General features: G+C 42.1%; 1 protein-coding gene across 1 annotated transcript in view; it reads right to left on the minus strand.

Annotated features, from left to right (window-relative positions):
* LOC308217413 (uncharacterized protein) overlaps positions 1-18,401 on the minus strand; it is a gene marked incomplete at its 5' end in the record, with an annotated part of 54,753 nt that extends 36,352 nt beyond the window's left edge. Inside the window, 18 exon segments of the mRNA XM_080610473.1 lie at positions 51-79; positions 1,738-1,846; positions 2,202-2,339; positions 3,119-3,174; positions 3,279-3,409; positions 4,253-4,413; positions 5,130-5,672; positions 5,674-6,119; positions 6,509-6,569; positions 7,898-7,967; positions 8,051-8,084; positions 11,061-11,111; positions 13,618-13,751; positions 14,281-14,418; positions 14,946-15,052; positions 15,165-15,338; positions 15,582-15,696; positions 18,199-18,401. Of these exon segments, the coding sequence (XP_080466599.1) occupies positions 51-79; positions 1,738-1,846; positions 2,202-2,339; positions 3,119-3,174; positions 3,279-3,409; positions 4,253-4,413; positions 5,130-5,672; positions 5,674-6,119; positions 6,509-6,569; positions 7,898-7,967; positions 8,051-8,084; positions 11,061-11,111; positions 13,618-13,751; positions 14,281-14,418; positions 14,946-15,052; positions 15,165-15,338; positions 15,582-15,696; positions 18,199-18,401 (2,700 nt within the window).
* Between the last annotated feature and the right edge of the window lie 562 nt (positions 18,402-18,963).

Below are 18,963 nucleotides of genomic sequence, written 5' to 3' on the forward strand. Positions count from 1 at the left end.
CTATTTAATAAGCAGAACAAGTAGTTGGTCTGACACGAACAAATATTTACCTGGGAATTGCTGGATTTCTCTGAAAAGCCTGGAGGTAAAAAACGTTTTGTCAAGTGTTATTTAATTGAAGGTATATTTTACTCCATTCAACATCAGTAGTTTCTACAACTAAGCATTAGGTGCAAGCATTATTTCATCAAGAGTATGACACCTGACATTCAATTTAGCTCACCCTACAGCATTTGTATTAGTATACAAGAAACTGACAATACATACTTCCCTTTGTGCATCTTGGATTAAAAAAATAATCACAGGACTAGGACAATTCATACGAAGCAATAACATGCTTGTTAACAGAACAAGATGAAAATATTTAGTCCTTCTGAGGATCTGAATCCTGCTTTCATAAAGGATTATTTCAAAAGCCAAAGCTAGTCTGCTCTAAGGAATGAATGTTCATGAATGAACAGTCCAACAGCACTACCACTATGATTATCCTACAAGTGTTTAACGGTGAGAAGTATTTTCCTTTCCATTGATACAACAGAAGATATATGGGAGCAGACACAGAAATCTTATACAAATGATTTCAGTGAGGTAAACTCAAGCTAGTCAGATTACTCTGGTTTATCTTGAAAGAAAACAAAAGACACAAATATTTGGTTGCGATCTGCAAATATTATTTTTGTTTATTTTTGTCCAATATTAAAGAACTTCTAAACACTCGCCCACCTCTATTCCTCACAATCTCTGCTTCAGTCATCTTTTAGTTTGAGTCCTCTCACGAAAAAAGTATAAGAAATGTTACTAAGAATGGCTCTACAGAAAACAATTTATATTAAAAAAAAAAAATCATTAAAAATCAAAATGTATTTGATTTCATAGAATTGGTGGTCTACCAGTATGGAAATACCTTAGAAAGATTACCATAATCACTATAACACCCTTAATACACTGCTTTTTTTCCTGTGGGTTTTTTGGTTGGTTGGTTTTTTGTTTGGCTGTTGTTTTTTTTTTTTAAACACTGGTTTTCAACTTAAATACTAGAATCATACAAAGCAGACTTCCATGACAATTACGCAACAAGTAGATTTAAAATCTCCTGGGAGCTTGTAACATTTTGCTTCTAGCTTACTGAACGAAAACTGGATTTGCTTCTTCAGCTATTCTGCTGTACCTCTACTACAAACAGGACTGACAAACTGCTTGTTAAAGGAGAAATCCTTTAAAAAGAGTTCTATCCCAATAGCAAAACTTCCCCTGCCATCCTAGGCTCAAGATGCTCAAGAGACAGTGTCACAAACTACACACAAAAACCTTTAGCCACAAAACCTGAACTTTTAGTCACAATTTTAGCTCCTAAGAGAAAGCTATGAAAATAATAACCTAAGGAAAAAAAAAAAAAATGCTTATCCAGGTCATAGCTTTCTTCTCCTGCATTATCATCAAAATTGTTAAAGTTTTCAGAAAGGTCAGTCCTAAACCACGTATACTTTCATCAGTAGGCAACAAGAACCTCAATCCAGAAAAATCCAAATGCATCCGAAGTATGCACACAATGCAAACAAGACAACTTGCTTCACAAACTGACAAGGAAGAGCTATGATAACTGGTGTTAACAAATATAAAGCACTTCATTGCTATAGCATACATCATTAACAGCATTTCTAAGACAGACACTCATAAAAGTTCACTTTAGCCTATAAATGATTACAACCAAACATTTAGTCCACCGGGAAGTTTTACCATTGTGCTCCCCTGAAGCAACCTGAGAGCATGCTCCATGTCTGTCTGCAGCTGGGAACAACACACCAGATGATGCTTTTCTCAGACTTCCGGAATCTGTCTCTATAATCTAAAAACAAATGCATTAGAATTGGTACAAATGCATTTTCAACTCATTTCTATGCAAAAACCTCCTGCTAAGCCATCTTGCACAGCATGGTACCAAGTACCTTAAGGGATGCAAAAACCTCTGATAAGACACTTGGAACGGACACGTCAAGACATAGTGTATTGGAAAATCACAGCAGTTGTGTTTTCAGACCTTAGGCAAAAACCGCATAACTCGTCTAAGCTACTCTGTCACGTTGACAAGCCTTGACAAACTGGAGAGCCACGAAATAGAATTAACACGGCAACTCAAGATGAGGGTTGTGAACCAGTAACTGCAGGTCTGTGGTGATACAATTTTGCTACTGAACTTGTACCTGACATTCAAGTTCATGCTTATGCTCCCTAGGGACATATCCTGCAGGGGTGAGCGAACACATCGCTACTCCCAATTGCAAGCGTGATTTGGGCTGAACGAAGTCTAGCAAGGCAAAGCTTACAGAAACTAAGGCTACCTAAGAAAAAAACCAAACCCCAACAAAACCAACAAAAATAATATTTTAGTCCTGTATTTTTAAGAAGAGGGCAGGGAAGATTTAAATTTGCCTCATAAGAAAAGCCACAAGTGGTTAACTACAGACCGCCTGTTTTCTTTCATTCCGTCACCACAGACAGAAAGAACTAAAAGGGCAAACATAGCCAGCAGGTCTCGTACTTCTCTTGAACATGCCTTTCAAAAAGGGACAAAATACACCTGCAAAAGCTAGAGAGAATCTATTCAGAAACATCTAACCATCTAGGTTGTAGACTGTAAGGGCCACCAGGTCAGCAGAACAGACCTGTACCGTGAAAGGACAAAAATCCTGCCAACGCTTGTGAAAAGCTCAGACTACTTTAAGCACCAAGAAACTTCACTGCTTCAATACTATACTAGAATCATAGACTCATAGAATAGTTAGGGTTGGAAAGGACCTTAAGATCATCTAGTTCCAAATCCCCTGCCACAGGCAGGGATACCTCACACTGAAACCAAACTCAAAAGCCAGTTTCTATGAGGCCCATGTCATCAGGTTCACCTAGCTTTATCCCAATCCTAACTAAACAGCTGGCCTACAGCAGAAGTATTTCAAGGGGCCCCAGTTACCAAGATATGGCAGAATTGGAAAAAGAGGAAAGAAGCCTCATCGGTGGTAGGGCACAAGTCAGAAGCGAGCTCTCAAGTGCTTCTGGATCTTATTCCTACCCTCCCACTCCCCACCCTGGTGGGAATCCCCATGCTCTTCTCAGGAAGTACCTCAGAATCCCAGGGAGAGTCAGCATCTTCCTCCGCTTCCACTCCTGTCAGGGCACCTAAAAATGAGGTGAAAAGGGAGACACTGATTATTTTGTTTTATTTCACTCTGCTTTTCCCTCTCATTCAAGCTCTGCATCCAAAAGATGCACAGCGGCTCTACTGTTGAGGACAAACTCAGAAGCGTTATTCCAGGGTTTCTTCTCACCCAGCCACATCATGGTATTCCCTTTCCGTAACCACTTCCTCTTGCCTCCTTTCCGGCAGAAGATGACTGTGCACAACAGCTGACAGCTACAAGCAACACCCAAAACATGTTTAGGTAACATTCCTGAAGACACCCCAGCACGCTGCTGCCCTGTGGTACACACAGTTCAAGTCACCTGCTCTCCAGCCTATAGCTCTAACATTTGGCATTCACTACGACTTTCCACTGTACAGGAAGTACTGTTGAAACACTATCCAAAACATCCTCAAGCTAACAACACTAAAATCACCGACAAACAATGCTCCTTTTGTCCTGCTACCAGGAAACATCCTCCTTGACACAGGGTTGCTACCCTGAACCTTCTCAGAGCACTGCCATTTAAAAATGTGCCTTCCCCTTCTCTGAGACCCGAGGTGAGTACCAAGTGCTCAGCTCTGACAGAGCTGGTAATGCTTTCAAGCACACACAAGCGTGGCACTGGAGAGATGCTATGCATTTGAAAACTGGACAAGGTGAGGCACTGGAACAGAACAGCTTTCTCTCAGCTTGACTAAAATCTTTCACAGGCTTCAGCCAAGAGCAGTCACAGCTTTTTAATCTGACTTGTATGGGCCAGAAAGACGAATGTTACTGTCACACTCAAGGCACTCGAGTCCTCTTTTTCATCTCCATATTTTGTTCAGATCACTTCAGGGAGAGCATAACAAAAGCAAAAATGCCACTTGCTTCATATAGCATCATTTGGAATCCAAAGCTAGAATTTCACTTCAAGAATAAATGAAACGGCACAAAACTACTTTCCTTCTCTGCCAGTGAGCATGAGGACTCACAGGCAAGAAGATAATTTGCTTTCTCAGTGTCAATCACCATTTCAGCTCATTTGCTGTGCATTAATACTTATAAAGGAATTGCCATCAGTATTCACAAACTCATTTCTCTCAACAACATTGTCTTTTGAAGCACTGCGGACTTGACGGCTATAATTACAAGCAGAATTTTTCATACCCTCAACAACTGCAGTTTGTAGCTCCTCACCAACATCTTGCTTCTCCTGCTCCTCCTCCTTGCCATCCCACTCAGACGATTCCTCCTAAAAAGATCAACCAAAACACTGCAAAGGGCTGAAAAAGCATCTTTTTCACCACCTATTGATTACTTGAAAAATCCTTTTCTTGTTTAAGACAAATGGGAAACTTTGAGCTTTCTTCTACAAGGCCTTCAAGTTTTCCATGGCAATCTGTATGAGCAGGCAGCAGTGCCTAACGCCAGACAGACTCATGCCTGGTTCTGCAAAGCCCCTGAGAAGAATTCCTCATGTCAGTCTAACACTAGCTTTAAGTTAGATCATTCTGGAACATTTTCCTTCTTTTCCCCTACTTTCCTCTCAGGACAATCATTAGCTTTCTGCTCTCAATCCTATTTAAACAAAAAGAAGTTTCCTCAATTTCAGCCATCACACAAGGAATTTTACTAAATAGCAGTAAATCTTCACAGATAAAATCTACACATACAACTGAGAAAACTTCAGCTGAATCCCAAAAAAGACGACTGCCTATTCTTTTTCCCCACAAAACCACTGTAACCAATAGGAAAAAAAAAATAAAATAAAAAATATTCCGATAGTATTCTTATACCTGAGAAACTGTTTTGCCTGGGAGTAAGACATTCCCTAATATCAAAAAACGATAATCAAAAGACTGATATATGCGAAGAATAGTATTAATAGAACTCCAGTTTAACATTTGTTTCTTACCTATATTACCCTTAGAAAATAACATTGTGATTGAATCATCCCTATATACTCACTTTGGTGCTCGAGTAAAATGCCGCTTTTAAATTTTCTTCACGCTTATTTAAGCACAAGTTTTCACTTTCTTGTTTCAGTGCTTCACAGACTTCACCATCTACTTCTTCACATTGCTCTTCTTCAGTATCTTCATCATCCACACATTCAAGAACAACAGAGTCTGGTCTTTGACTTCCAAGCCTTGGGTTTTTTGCTGCTACCCAAGAATTATCACCATTTTCAAAGCCATCACCAAACCTTGACTTTTTCTCCTTCAGACCACAGCTACCTGAGAGAGGCTGAGGTATCTCCTTTTTCCAGTTTGTCATTTCAGAGTCTACAAAACAGGAGTCAGCATTTCTGTGAAACTTCTTCTGGATCATGCTTTTCTTGTTCCAGCTTTCTTGTGTATCTTGCAAATTATTTACATTTTGAAAGACAGCTTCTTTTGGTACTGACTTGCAAGATACTTCATTATTCATTATCTTTGGAGACATGGCAGTTACATTTTCTTGCGACCTTTCATAACATCCACCTATAAAAGACACAGGGGTATCAACAGATTTCCTCCACCTTTTCATCAAGTTGTTTACTTACAGCGTTATCACAGACATTTTCAGCTTCACACCAAGCTTTCCCTTCATACTTGGCACTACTAACGTACTCCAGTTTCTGATTCATTTCCCCTTTAGGTTCTTTTTTCTCACCCTGCTCCTCCTCCACTATGCCATTAGACTGAGTTTCTTCATCTTCCAGATCTTCCTCCTCCTTCTCGGCCTGAGTAAGATCTTCATCCTCTTCTTCCTCTTCCTCTTCATAACCCCCCTCCTCATCTCCATTATCTTTGTCATCGTATTCCTCTTCCTCCTCCTCCAGGCTTTTTCCATCTGACACATCTTGAATCAGTAATTGTCCACATTTTCCTTTCCTTGCATTTGCATCTGACAGGGTTCTTTCTCTCAGGCATTTCTTTGGTGACTTAAGACTTTCAATTCTAGAACCATTACCATCTTTTAAGCACAAGAAAAGGAAAAATGCATGTGAACAAAAGGAGTTATGTAAACAGTAATAGGCACGTTACCAGATTAATGCACACGAGTCATCTTGGAACGAAGACTTAGGAGGGGATTAATATCTTCATTTTAAGGATATGACTTTTTCCTGAAATGACTAAGTCCTGTGTTTTCAAAATGCTACTTTTTCAGCTACGATGGCAAAAAAAAAAAAACAAAACCAAAACCAACAACCAAAAAACAACAAAAACCCAACACCACACCCAAAACAAACAAACAAAACCAAAAAAACCTACAGAAAAAAACCCCAACAATTCAAACCCACCTCCTTAGCAAGTCTACTTTTATATATCAGTGTATCATGCAGTCTTTTCCAAATAGCTTACTGTTTTTCCTGTACTGCTGGGAAGCATTCATTAACAGTGTCAAGCTTGGCTTCTGCAGCTTCTGTAAATAAAGATATATTTAAGGAAAAAAAAAAAAAAAAGTCTGGTTTTTTACTCTTTGTTGTTGTTGTTTTGTTTGGGTTTCCTTTTTTTTTTTTTTTATACACAGTAATAACAACAAATCCTTTTTTCACATCAAATCTTGAACAGTAAATAAAATCAGGCTGGCATTTTGATGGAGCTCTCGTGCTGGCTTCATCCTATACTTCCTACTACACAAACACTCTTCACATATCCAATTTAGTGAGTATTTCACCAAAACCACTGTGCAAGCACCCTTTTGCAACTTACTTCCAAAACTATATAGACATGCATAACAGTTCTAAAAACCTGGTTTCAGTATATGTAATCATTAAGTAAAACTCAGCTATATTTAAGATCACAGTTTCAGAATGCTTCCCTGCCAATGTGCAAAACACAAGTAACTGCTGAGACTCCTAGACTTGATGCATAAATTAGTACCTGCAAGTACACTTCCCAAAATATCCCTACATTTCAAAATAATGCCAGAAAACTGCAATATTTCTATTTAAATCAGGGCAAGAAAAGGAAATCATGTTAAAACTAAACATGCTTGCATCTCCAACATTACTAAAAGGAGTAACTGAACTTCCACACTCAAGTTCTTCATCACTGCAGAAGCCCAGTGCAACAGAACAGATGCTCCAGACATCACTGCGGAGTTGATAATTCTTCACAACATTAGGCTAAACAATAAGCATGAGAGCTTGTAGCTGGCAAAAGCAACGCTATCTGAGCATTCAAAACAACAGAGGGAAAACATGCAGTGAGAGATCACGTGCAAGCATGACATGCCATATCATAGAAGAAAAAAAGACAACCCATTCGAGTAACCCATCCATTGAGTGTTCTTAAGGAGCTTGATGAAGAGGAAAGGAGAACTAGGTAATGAAGGATTTCAGTACATCTTGATAAATAAATGCCCTTCTTCTTTAACAGTTAGGGGTTTATCACCAAATTCACAGGAAACAATAACAATGTTCAGAGAAGAACAGAACAAGTTATAATAGTAATGTATAGACTTTTAGGGTCTGCAAATCTGACTCAAATGAACAAGTAAAAGAGTGTGGTTGTTTATCTCATCACCTCTTTGGCTCTTTTGCCACAACCCACAGATCTACTGCATGGTCTGCCACAGCTATGGCTCTTTTAGGAAAAGCTCACAGCAGAAGAAAGGCTGCCAGGCCACAGACTGCATCTAAGCAGAAAACAATATTGGCTAGAACCGCAGTTTCTGTCAATCCCAGAGAAAACTTGCCTTCAACTCATTTATTTTTACAGGACATTTTGCTTGTAAACACACCATACCTTGGGGGTAAAATCAAGTTCCTCCTCCTCAGAAGTATGCCAACTGTCATCACTCCCCTCCTCAGAGCTTCTTAAAAAGCAAGACAAAATGAGTACTGTGCCTCACAAATCATTCCTCAGGTAAGTGTTAAAGTGGCATTTTTAAAGTCTCACCTTATTGAGTCTCCTTGGGAAAACGCATCCATTGCTGTTCAAACATTAAGTGACAAGTTGAAATTAGATCTGGCATGCCAACAATTAACCAGAAAATATAAACATTTAACATGGGACAACTCTGCAGGTCACAGCAGTATGAAGTTTGGGGTAGTCAATTCAACACAAGACAGCCACACCAAATGCATTTCCAAAACAAATACCATACACTAATTATACTAAACTAATAACATATTAATGTTAAATTAACTAAAAAAAAAGAAAAAAAAAACAAAAACAAAAACAAAAGCCACAACCAAAATACACCCCAAAATCCACAACAAAAAACACCCCAAAAAGGTAAGAGTTGTATCCCCTTTGGACCCAGAAGTTTAAGAAACATCTCTAAGGTAAAAACCAACCAAAAGCTATGTACACAACAAAACTCCAAACAAACCAAACACACCCAAAACCCCCCATAGCATGAATATACTGCATCTGTAAACAATTGACAAAATGTTGGTGGCTTAGCAAGACAGCTAGTAAATTACCTAACACTGAATTACAGATATTACACATGAGTACATATCACGTACAGAGATTTTACTGCCTGATATAACATTATGCATACATTATGCTATATAATACCAAGATTTGCTGCTCTACCCAGTTACAGATTATTCAGAGAAGGTAAATAAAATCAAAAAGCATAATCAAAATCTAAAGCTTATTCTCAGGTGGAAGAATCACCAGCAGTTCTCTACATTGCATCAAAAAGGGTATTCAACAGATAAAAGGCGCGTAGCCAGGGCATTCTATATTATACTCCAAGCTTTCATCAGTGTTATGAGGCAGCTTGCATGTAGGATCATAGAATAAATCAGGTTAGAAGGGACCTCAGGATGCCTCTAAGCCAACTGCCTCCTCAAAGCAGGCTCAGCTAGGAGGTCAGATAAGGTTGCTTAAAGCTTTAAACCAGTCTGGTCTTGAACACCTCCAAGGAGGGAAACTGTACTGTCCTTACTTATCATGGTGAAGCAGCCCCTACCCAATTAGAAACTCTCATTTCCACCTACGACTCTTTTATTTTTGCCTCCTATCATGCACCACTGGCAAGCACCTGACTTTGCCTTTTCCTGGAAGTTGCTGCTGGGTCCCCTTCAAAGTCACCTCTTCTCTAGGCTGAACAAGCCCAGTTTCTTGACTCGCTCCTTGAAAGGCAAGCATTCCTGCTCCTGGTGAGTTTGAAAGCCCTCCACTGAACTTGCTCACTGTTCGGACAGAACAAGAGTCCAGCCCCTCCTGCATGCAGGGCTCAGAACTACACCTAGGGAGCTGAATACAACCCAGGGAGTGCTAAGTACAGGTGCACAATCACCTTCCCCAAACTCGTGGCTAAGATGCTCCTAATACAGCCCAGGACACTGTTGACCACCTCAGTTGCCAGGACATGCTGCTGGCTCATTCTCAGCTCACTCTCTGCCAAGACTCTCCAGGCCTTTTCAGCAAAGCAGCTCTCCAGCTAGGCAGTCCCAGCACGTTTTGTGACAAGTGGCTGTTGCTCCTTTCCACATGCAGGACTTGGCATTTTCTCTTGCTCAATTTCATGAGACAGGCCTGACAGTCTGTTGACCCAGCTTGCCAAGGTCCCTGTGAATGACAGCGCTAACCTGAAGCTTATCTACCGATTCCCACAGCTTGGGGCCATTTGCAAATTCAATGAGAGTGCACTCTAGCAGACCACACATGTACGACAGAAATCTCAACTATGGGAACCCCGCCTTAAAAGTGCTGAAACCTCTCAAGTACCAACAACTAAGGTGAAATAAAAGGGGTCTTCAATTCCCAAGACAGAAGAAAAAAAACAAAACCAAAATCAGACCCACAAAAAAACCCTCCACATAGGAGCTATTTCAGAGCTCCTCAAGTTCTCAGTAACTAGTTCTTGTTAACTATGGTAACAAAATGAAGTTGCTTAGAAATAGGAGATTGCTGACCTTCCATAAAGTCAGCAGGATGACAACCAAACTGAGGTCATGGACAAAATCATTAAAGGAAAAAGAAAACAATGACATATCATGCCTGAAGACATCTCCTCTACTACCAGTAAACCACAAATGAACACGGAAATGTTGTCTGACCTAAAGACGGGGTTTATGTGAGAATTTTGATGAGTACATTTCCTGACCTGAACAGGGCTTTCAGACAATGAAATACACTGTATGTGGTTCAGTGTGGACAAGTCATGTAGACATGTCTTGTGAAACTTCCAATGCAAGAACAAGCTAAACCAGAAAAAATACTAACACAGACTCCGATTTTTAATGTTGCCTACTGCAAACAAATAATAATTTGAAAATTTTAGTTATTTGGACATACCACAGGTTGGTGTTAACTCACTCATTCCTAGCAGTCTAATGTACCTGTGAACCTCCCAGGCTGAATAAAAAAAAAAATCTGTCTCTACGCGGACAGTATGCAGCACTCAGTTACGAACTCTTCACAGGTGGCTTCAGATATATTTTCAATTAGTACAGTTATAATGAATCAAACCAGATGAGTAAGTGATCCCAACTTTTGATTTCAATGCATAGCAACTTTAAGCAATGATCAAAAACCAGGTCACATTGTCCTCTAGAAGTCAACACAGAAAGTCCATGAGCTAGTTTTCACATGGACCTTAATGCCCTACCATAGAAACAGAATCTAGAAAAGCAGTCCCTGGGGGCTGCTTGTTTCAAACTTTAATTAAAGTCCATTGCCATTTTGGAGTAATAGAAGAGCATATTTTAAAATAAAGAAAGAAAGAAATTTACTACCATTAATGACACAAAGCAGATACTCAATAATAAAGGAGCCGTGCAAAACATGCAAACAAATAAAAAGCACCCAAAGCTTGCTCTCACATCTAATTTATAAAACCAAAACCATGAAAACAGGGACTCTTCCAGGATAATAAACATCATAGGTAAGTTAACGTTTGTATTTGTTGAAACATGTTTCACATTTGAAGTGTTACTGCATTGAATACCTTTCCTTGATTTTCCCATTCTTGACGCCTGGTTAGGAGACTGTGGCATTCCTATATCCATTTAGGAAAAGGCATGGGAAGGACAGATGAAACAATGATATCAGAATAAATTTGAACTCCCCGAATTTGGAGAACACAAGCAGTACATCAACAAAGCTATAGCAGTGCAGAATGTACTCTGAATATCGGCCTACTCTACATTGTAAGCACTAGAACAAAACCAGTTACAATCTACAGAAGTCTACTCTCAAGGGACAGCATCAAACACTGTAACTTCATTTACTTGCTCCGTGTAAAATACTCATATTCCAGTATTCTCAAATACTGAAACAGTTTAGCAGAAATTTACTGTCAACTTTGTATTTCCCTCGACTTGACTAGCCCCTGCCTAGCACAGACTGCAAATGTAATTCCTTCATATTTGTAACGTGCTTTCCACATACAGCACACTTAAAATCCCTCCCTCTAAGCATCCCCAAAATCCTTAGCTACCAACAGCTAAACTTTGGAGATCCACTGACGAGAAATTTTGAAGGAAATCTTGGTTTTGGTACTCACTTTACCACACAACTCGGAGCCATTATGTTATTTACACTCACTCATCACAAGTTTTAGCACGTTTATTATCCCTACTAAAAAAGCAACCCAGAACTTCTTGCCTTTAACCAGCTCATCTTGAAACTTGTGTCAGTTGGTGACTGATGCAAACACAGACCCCGCCTACCTCAGTTTAAAGATAAAAGTCCTGCTTGCATTGAGTTGACCATGCTGAACATGGAACGCTGAACATGCTGAACACATACAGAAAGCTATGCCACCAGCCAGAATGCAGATACAAGTGGTCACAACAAATATCCTCTTTCCCCAGGGCTATAGGGAAAGCCAGAACTGAACCAAACCGGGTGCACTGACTGTCTGAGTATCATGCATGCATGTTTGTGTGCATGTGCATGTCTATCTGTTGTGAAACACAGGTTTTAGAATAGAAATCACCTATCCACCTGCTCTACTCATCCTACTTAGTAAAATTTTGTATTTCAAGTCAGAAAACGGTGTGGTTCTGGGTTCTATTACAGCTACCTTACATCCAATTTCTTTGTGACAAGGCCATAACATCTGTCTTGAAGCAGAAGGGACTCTTGCTTAAATTGATTTTACCACAGATACATGGAATGAATGTGGCAAAAGGACTCCTACGAAAAAACACACTTGAAGAGGGAAGAAGGGGCCTCAAGACGGTTTCTCATCCCTCTTCCATTTCCCAGTTCTCTTAAAAGGTCATACAGGACAACTCTTCCTGACCTCAGGAGATGTAAAACATACTGAAGCACTCATTTCTTTTCCAGGAACTCTATGATGAAAACCCAAGAGTTTCCGTAGGGACTCAGGGAAACACTGAAGAAACAAATCACTAATATGCAGTGCAGTACCTAAACAGATACTGTCACTGTAGACTGTCCTGGGTTCAGCAGCAGCAGCAGTAGTCATACTAGAAATCTGAATCTCTCTTGTCTTTAGAAAAATTGCATCATTATTATTATTTTCTGCCCAAGAAATTCTAACTTCAAATCTAAAGAGTCTGTAATTCAGTATGCTAGGGCTGACATAACACCTTTGAAAATCCAGAAAGAAAAAAAAAACCACCACTGTAGGGTCTGAGATTTAAGGGATGAGACAAAATTCCATTTACATTAAAATATTAATTTTCTAATATTCCACAACAGCTATGTGAGCTCATAAAGCTTTTAAAAACTCACTGAAGAACTTAATTTTTTGATCGCAAGGCAATTTAATTGTTTTTCTAGGTTACAAAGTAATAAGGATTCTCTAAAGCTCATTTAATAAAATTACTGAAAGTGGGCGAAAAAGATCGTTTTTCTTCCAAATCAAGCAATGTCCAAGAAGGTACAACATAAATGCTACATTGTTGTTGCTAACAAAGTTACCGTTCCAAGATAATTTTTCTTAGAGTATGTCTCTAATCAACTACATGGAAAAAAAAAAAAAAATGTAACTGATGGTGAGAAAGAGGATGACTCACTCAAAATTTTATTGCAGGTGAGTACTAATATTAAAACAAAGACATATATACTCACTGGAAATCAACATGACACATTATCTTACTGCTAACTCATGTGATGCTTCCCAACGACAAAAGCATGAACAACTACTCAGGATAAACCTACTGCTTTTGCAATTGGATTTTCACAAGATGAATGGCCATCTGTAGGTAAAATTGCACACCTGAAGAACAAAAACACTCGTGCTCAGCTCCTTCCCTGGCCCCCTTCTCTCGAGAGGAAAACCTACACAGATGGGCAACCTGACAAGCACAAGGCAACAATCCTATAAACGAACATGTAGCACACAAATCAGCTTGACAAGAAGCACCTCCAACTAGCCACAGATAAGCACATTCACACGACCTTCTGTGCCATCCATTGCATGCCTCCACTGAATTTAATGGTGAACACAGTAAGTGTTAACAATACAAGCCACCTAAAGAAAATGACACGCTGATTTTCCTCAAGAGCTACTCCATGGTTAAGGATCCTACCTCCTCTGTCCATAGCGGGTGCACCCAGCATAAAGTCACAAGCTCCTGCCTGGTGCTGAGTGCTATGTGCATCACTTGCAGAAGCTTCTCCCGTGTTTTTCCAGTCTGGGTATTCTGACAGCTGTTTACTGAGACTACATAGAGAAAGAAAGGAAATATCTTTGGTAAAAGTAACCACGTATTTATACAGACCATTTAACAGAACAGTGAACAGCCACTCATTGTCCATCCTATACATATTCATAGCCATACGGATTCATATACTCATATGCATTCACTAAGGGTAACACACACAGAACTTATTGTATGGGAAATCAGGCAGGACAAAGGTGCTGATCTGGGGAGAGGGTTCACCCCCATTTCAGTTTGCCAAGTTCCACCTCTGGATAACTGTAGGATACAGCCACTTTTTTTATTCTGGGCACATGCCAGCTTCACAACAAAATTTGAAAGCTATCAGAGAATTCTGGGTGGAAATCTTCATCAATTCTGAGTTAACGTTAAGCACAGCAACAATAGATATTGGAAGACATTACTGAGCACAGCTTCGAGGCTGGTCTCAACACACCATTAAACCTTGGTGCTGTTACCCCAAAACCACCAACTTAGACAACAGACACTGATAACAGGCAACTTATTCCAATGACAAAGTTGAAAATTTACCTAGAATATCCATGGATAACAGCGTAATCCTCAGCTGTCCACCCATTAGTGTCTTTATGGGAAACATCAGCACCATAATGAAGAAGAGCTTTTATCAAATTAAGCTCCCCACCAGAAGCAGCGGTCATAAGTGGAGTTCTGAAACGTCCAAAATATTATAGGAAACAGATAATATTACGTAGGCACTAGAGTTATTTTTATTCATATTTGCTCTAAAAAAAAAAGTATTTCCCCGTTACATTAAAATGAACAAAAGAAAGTGCGGTTTTCATTAAGTATTAACAGAAACAATAAAATGAGAGAAGGAGTCAAACCAATTAAATCCTCAAGCTTCAGACAAAGCTTCCACATAGACAATACTTATATACAAACTATGCTGCTATGCAGGGGATGGGTTTTCAAATTGAGGCAATGCTGCTGGGCTAATGGCACCTTTCCTGCCAGAAGGGCCACCACACACAATACCTCCTTGCAATCCTCAGTGCAAAAATCACCCACTGAGGTATGAGAGCAGCCAAGCGCAGACTTGCTTTCACAAGTCACACGGAAACAGCTCCTTCTGTGTGGCTCCCCAGTTTTTTTCCAAAGCTCATGCCCATGACTCTCATCAATGCAACCTAATGAATACTAAAGGGACCCATGCAGAGTTCTGACCTATCCCTCACCTTCCACACTGATCTCGAGCGTGCACATCAGCTCCTTTCTTAAGAAGAAATTCCACTATCTCTTCCTGATGTTCTGAGACAGCAAGAATAAGCGGGGTACATCCCTCCTGATAGGACATATAAATCCATCCAGTTAAAAATCAAAGTGAAAAAGCCCCCTCAAGATGAGCATTAACATGACTTTCCGAGAGAGCTTCTGTAACAAATCTAAAAATTTACCTTATTCTGGGCATCAATATTGGCGTTATGCTCAAGTAATAGCCCTGCCACAGATGTATTAGGAGATATAACAGCAAGATGAAGGGCAGTATTCCCATCTGCATCTGCCAGATTTGGGTCAGCACCATACTCTAGCAGAATAGCCACACACTTTTCTTGCTGGCACTGTACTGCCTGGCAACAACACACAAGAAGGGAAAAATTTCCAACATTTACATTCCACTTTGTTACAATTCCTCCAGCTTCCCTATAGCGGAATAAAACAGCATCCTCGAAGATTAACTAACATATGCCTATTCCACAGCAATTGCAATATACATGGCTCTACAGAGGCCTATATAAGGAATCTGGCAAGATACATCATTTAGTGCATAATCGATAAGCTTCACTTACAAGAACATAACATATTGCACGTACCTTCATCAGTGGCGATCTGTTATCATTGTCAAAAAGATTTAGCTTACACTTGTTCTCTAGGAGGTATGTGACAACATCCGCATGGCCATTTGCACACGCAAGATGCAGAGGTGTCCTAAAAGTTAAAGTACATTAAATTAGCACAGACAAACAACTAAGGAAATCATTTCAGGCTGTCATAAATCAGTATGATCACAAGTTTCACTTTGCAAAAAGCAAGCTTAAGAAAAGACTTCTCATTCCATTACCAGCAACGGTAGTTGCACACCAAATGCCTGAGGCTGGCTGGCAAAAAGTCTCCACAGCGTCCACTTACTAAGGTGCTATTTCTCAGAGGGAGAACAGACTCGAGCATTGCAAGAATGACTACCACAACTTTTGAGAAATTCCCATGTGAGTATGCAGAACCCTTCACCTCTGAAGAAACAACTGCCTGATGGTATCTGAAAGCTAACCAGGACTGGTTCAGATGATCGTGGACTCCTTCATAAAGCTCCTACTGCCACTAAGCACTATGAAACATGACACACGTGAAGAAGTTACTGTCGGTTCTGCAAACAGAAAAGCCTTCAGAAAACCAGCAGACCCTTGCTGCAAGCCTCCTCAACCAAGCCCCTCAGACCACCAACAGGGAAGGAGATGGCTCCGCTTGAAGCAAGGCCTGCTCAGCTCCACAGAAGACACACTTCAGGACACGGGCTGGCAGAGAACAACATCAGCATGCTCACAGTTGCCTGTCCCCACAAGAACACCAAAGCTGCTCTGCCACCCAGCCCTGCGGACCCTGGGCAGACCTTGCTCCTCCTGGGGCTGCAATCCTACACTCATCACCCATGGGGTAGGAGAGAACTGCCTGAGCAGTTCTCCCCACAAAACCATGCCACTGGGAGACCACAGGGAAACTGCAGGTTGGTGGCACACGCTTCTAACAGCGCTTGAGCAGATAACCCAGCAGCTGCAAGCTGCTCTAGAGTTCACTCTGACACGCAGCTGACAAGGTATATCTCTCTTAGCAATTAGCTTTGATCCAGGATTCATGACTAGCCAGCATCACACCTACAGTACTTCCAACTCTGGGCTGAGGTTTGCACATCTCTTTCTGCAAGGCTGAAGACTTTGTTACAGCACCTCTGAAAAAACATCTGCTCCTAACTCATGTTGTTCAAAGTGCATTTTCTGGGAGGTCCTATGGGCTACAGGACCCATTTTATGGAAGAAGCCTGCACATGTGATACTTGCCCCATCCCTGGTACAGGATTTTGCTTTTGGAAGTCCCAAGGACCAGAACCGAGATATTCAGATGACCAAAGCACACATTTCAGCCATTACTTCCCACACTTCCTATTCTTCACTTCTATTTCCACTGATATCAACTCTTTCAGTCATTGGAGGACCCCATGAAACTCTTGAAAAGCAACTGCATCTGGTGGTCACTCGCAACTCACATCACACCCACAAGCACTGCTGGGCCTGCAACCCTCATGGAGGGTTTAGGGTACAGGGGAAACACGGAAACATTCAGCAGCTATTTCCATAAATGCCATTGCGCACCTCCACTCAGACACCTGGAATATGCACAGAACACACTCAGTCCACCTCAAAACCGCATCCCCCACCTACACCTGCATAAACAAGTACTGATTGGCAACACTCAGGCACACCACCAGCATTACTGAAGTGCCTGCTTACCATGCTCTTCCCTGCTTCTCCTACACATCTAGGTCTTTTTGAGGCAGGAAGCTAGCTGCCTGACAGAAGTCCAGTCTTCAGGACAGACAGCCTAGGGAGCTGAGCTACTCCGGTAAAACCAGGATCTCTTCCAAACATCACGAAAGTTTTGACTCTCAGTCATTTCAGAAAAGTCATTAAAGGGTCGACACATACAAGACCCAGAAACTGAAGCTGAATCCCTTCTGCTTACGACGGATCGCTAGGAGCTACACTGCAGTCCAGGACTCCTCCTGAAGATACAACTGCCAAGCACTTGCTATGCTTGACTCAAAAGCCCACACAATAACACCTGCCAGAAGCAGCAGCTTCTCCTGCAAGCTGCCGCCTGGACCTTCCAGCCCAAGACACCGACTACCTGTACCGAACAAAGTAACTGCCACCTAAAAGCAGGTTCTTGCTTTGGCTGCCACACCGCAGTCAGAAGAGGTACATCAGGCAACTGCGCACGCACCATCAACAAACCCCACGTTTATTCTGCTCTGTGGCTCTTTCCTGCCCGCACTGCTTAACCCTCCTTAAGTTACCCTCAGTTAAGGGAGTGCAGCTTTCTCAGCTCAAGTGCAACTCGCCTTTGGCAGGCTGCTCCCTTCCACTCCTGCGCCCCAGGCAAAGAAGGGCGACTCCGTCAAAGAGGGCACTGAGAAGGCCGGGGAAAAGGCCACAGCTGGATGCCAGGCCGAATTTAAGGGCTTCTGCCAGCGCAAGGCCGACTCCCACACCCAGCCGAGGGCTGAGCTCGGCTACGAGCGGCCCTCCCGCTCCCCGCACTGCCGCGGCCCTTCGCCCCCAGCGCCGCTGAGCTGCTGCCGGGGGCTGCACTTGCTCCTGGCACTGCAGGACCTCCCGATCCCGCCTCAGCGCCCTCCCTCCACCGCTCCCCCCTTACCGCTCCGCCTTGTCCCGCCCGTCCACGCCGTGCTTCTTCAGCCCCTGCCGCACCTGGGCCAGGTCGCCGCAGGCGGCCGCGCGGTGCAGCTTGCCCAGGTCCTTCTGCCGGAGATCGTACGCACCGGCGGGACGGGGCGTTGAGGCGCTGCCGACGGGCGGCTGCGCCTTCCTCTTCCTCCCGAACCCGAAGAGCCTCTTCATGCCGCGGCAGGAACGCGGCCACGGGCCCGCCTCAGGGGAGCAACGGCAGGAAGCACCATACGAGTTGTGCCAGGGCCCGAGCGAAGATGCGGGAGCGGCCTCGGCACGGTACAGCTGCTGGGGGCGGAGCTCGTTCTCCCGCCGGCCACTATGGGCTCACGGACACGGCCTCACACAACGGCTCGCCTCGCGCAGGCGCCGTTGCCCGGCGACGAGAAGAAGGAAGCGGGGAAGGAATTTTTTCTTCACGTTAACGCCTTGCCATAAACAGAAGGGCTCCTTCAAACCGCATCTTAAGCCTGGTGTTAATTAACCAGCCAACGTGTACGCAAAGACACACGCTAGACTGCACAGTTTATTAAATGCCAGGTTGGAACAAAATGCTTGGAATTAAATGCTGGGTCTTAGCAACACAAAAGTGCCATCTTCCCCCCATTGTGAATTAGTCAGTGGAAGGCAAACATTCTGTCTCAGTATAACCACTCCTCCTTTTCGGGAATTGGGACTTTTCTGCTCCAGCATCTACTTGTTATAAAAATTCAGTCTTAGCCACGACTGATTC

The sequence above is a fragment of the Psittacula echo genome (genome assembly GCF_963264785.1).
Source record: "Psittacula echo genome assembly, chromosome: 1".
Lineage (NCBI taxonomy): Eukaryota > Metazoa > Chordata > Aves > Psittaciformes > Psittacidae > Psittacula > Psittacula echo.